At 46.4% G+C, this 1365-nt stretch overlaps 1 protein-coding gene across 1 annotated transcript; it reads left to right on the top strand.

Annotated features, from left to right (window-relative positions):
- Nucleotides 1-6: 6 nt before the first annotated feature.
- Nucleotides 7-1321, top strand: LOC112080269 (glutamate receptor ionotropic, NMDA 2B-like). Its single transcript, XM_070442508.1, has 2 exons — nucleotides 7-291; nucleotides 1126-1321. Exons 1-2 carry the CDS (start codon nucleotides 56-58, stop codon nucleotides 1319-1321), a joined length of 432 nt encoding a protein of 143 aa, XP_070298609.1. The 5' UTR covers nucleotides 7-55.
- Nucleotides 1322-1365: the final 44 nt, after the last annotated feature.

The raw sequence follows: 1365 nt of genomic DNA, 5'->3' as shown, positions 1-1365 counted from the left end.
AAACATCAATCTGAATCCAAACCAGAATTCCAATGTGAACACAGAAGCCAGCCTTATGGAGTGTGTTTGCTTACTGTCTCAGGTGGGGAAGTGGGAGAAYGGCTCCCTGTCCATGAAGTACCACGTCTGGCCTCGCTTTGAGATCTACTCAGGGGCAGAGAGCCGGGAGGACGACCACCTTTCCATCGTTACGCTGGAGGAGGCTCCGTTCGTCATCGTGGAGGACGTTGACCCCCTCAGTGGCACGTGTATGAGGAACACTGTGCCCTGCAGGAGACAGCTCCAAACAATGTGAGGGGAAAACTCTCCACAACACTGTCTAATGTCACGTACAATGTCTATTACACAATGTATATCCTTAATACTAATGTAATGTGTATAATACCACAGATATTCTCACAATTCCACAACAATGTATTCAACTATAATGCAAAGTATTGATGTCAAAGCAGTGTCCAAGTCTATAATTTTAAGCTGTATAATAATTCTAGTTATGCCCCTTATAGTGTTCCACAGTATCCACCATAAAAGCCTTTAGACCCTCAAACTCCATTCTTACAGTACATTATGAGTATCTGCCATCTGCCTCCAGTATCTCTACATCTGTACTGAGTTGTATTAAGCCTCTAACTGTCTGGGTACGTCCTGTCCTGTGTCTCAATATGTTCCTCTCTCCACCCTGTCTCACTCTGCCGTGGCAACATGGCCATGATGGTATCCAAATCCAGGCTAGCGGGGTAGGAAGAGCTCTGTTAAAGTCTCTAGAAAGCCGAACGCTTYAAGCATGCTGATAATGTTCCCCTCCGTCTAATCTCTGTCTMAACATACGTTGTTCAGCATGGAAAAAATATCTTTGCCTGCCGCCTCGAGATGTATGAATGCCCKGTGTTAATAAGGCCTATTGTTCTCCCTCTCACCTTTTACATATTTTTTTACGTTTGCTCWGTCTGTCTATTCCTGTTGCACTTTCCCCTACTATATCTCSCCCTCTTCTGTTCCATTGTTTTCTCTCTTCCTTTCCTCCATTTTATGCTACCCTAATTCTCTGCATGCTTTTCTCCTTTCTCTGCCGCTCTCCTCCTCCCTCGCTCTTTCCCTCTCTCTCTTTCTATGTCTCTCTCTTAGAAATAAAACCGTGGACTCTGGGATCTATATCAAGCGCTGCTGTAAGGGTTTCTGCATCGACATCCTGAAGAAGATCGCCAAGCACGTCAAGTTCACCTACGACCTCTACCTGGTGACCAATGGRAAACACGGCAAGAAGATCAACGGCACCTGGAACGGCATGGTGGGAGAGGTGGGCCTCCGGAGCGGCAGCTAGTCTGTCTGTGTATGATGGTGTCATGGGGGTTAGCTACCTGTGTC

The sequence above is a fragment of the Salvelinus sp. IW2-2015 genome, unplaced genomic scaffold (assembly GCF_002910315.2).
Source record: "Salvelinus sp. IW2-2015 unplaced genomic scaffold, ASM291031v2 Un_scaffold14319, whole genome shotgun sequence".
Taxonomy (NCBI): domain Eukaryota; kingdom Metazoa; phylum Chordata; class Actinopteri; order Salmoniformes; family Salmonidae; genus Salvelinus; species Salvelinus sp. IW2-2015.
The sequence above is the reverse complement of the archived record's forward strand: the minus strand, read 5'-3'. Positions and strand labels throughout refer to the sequence as shown.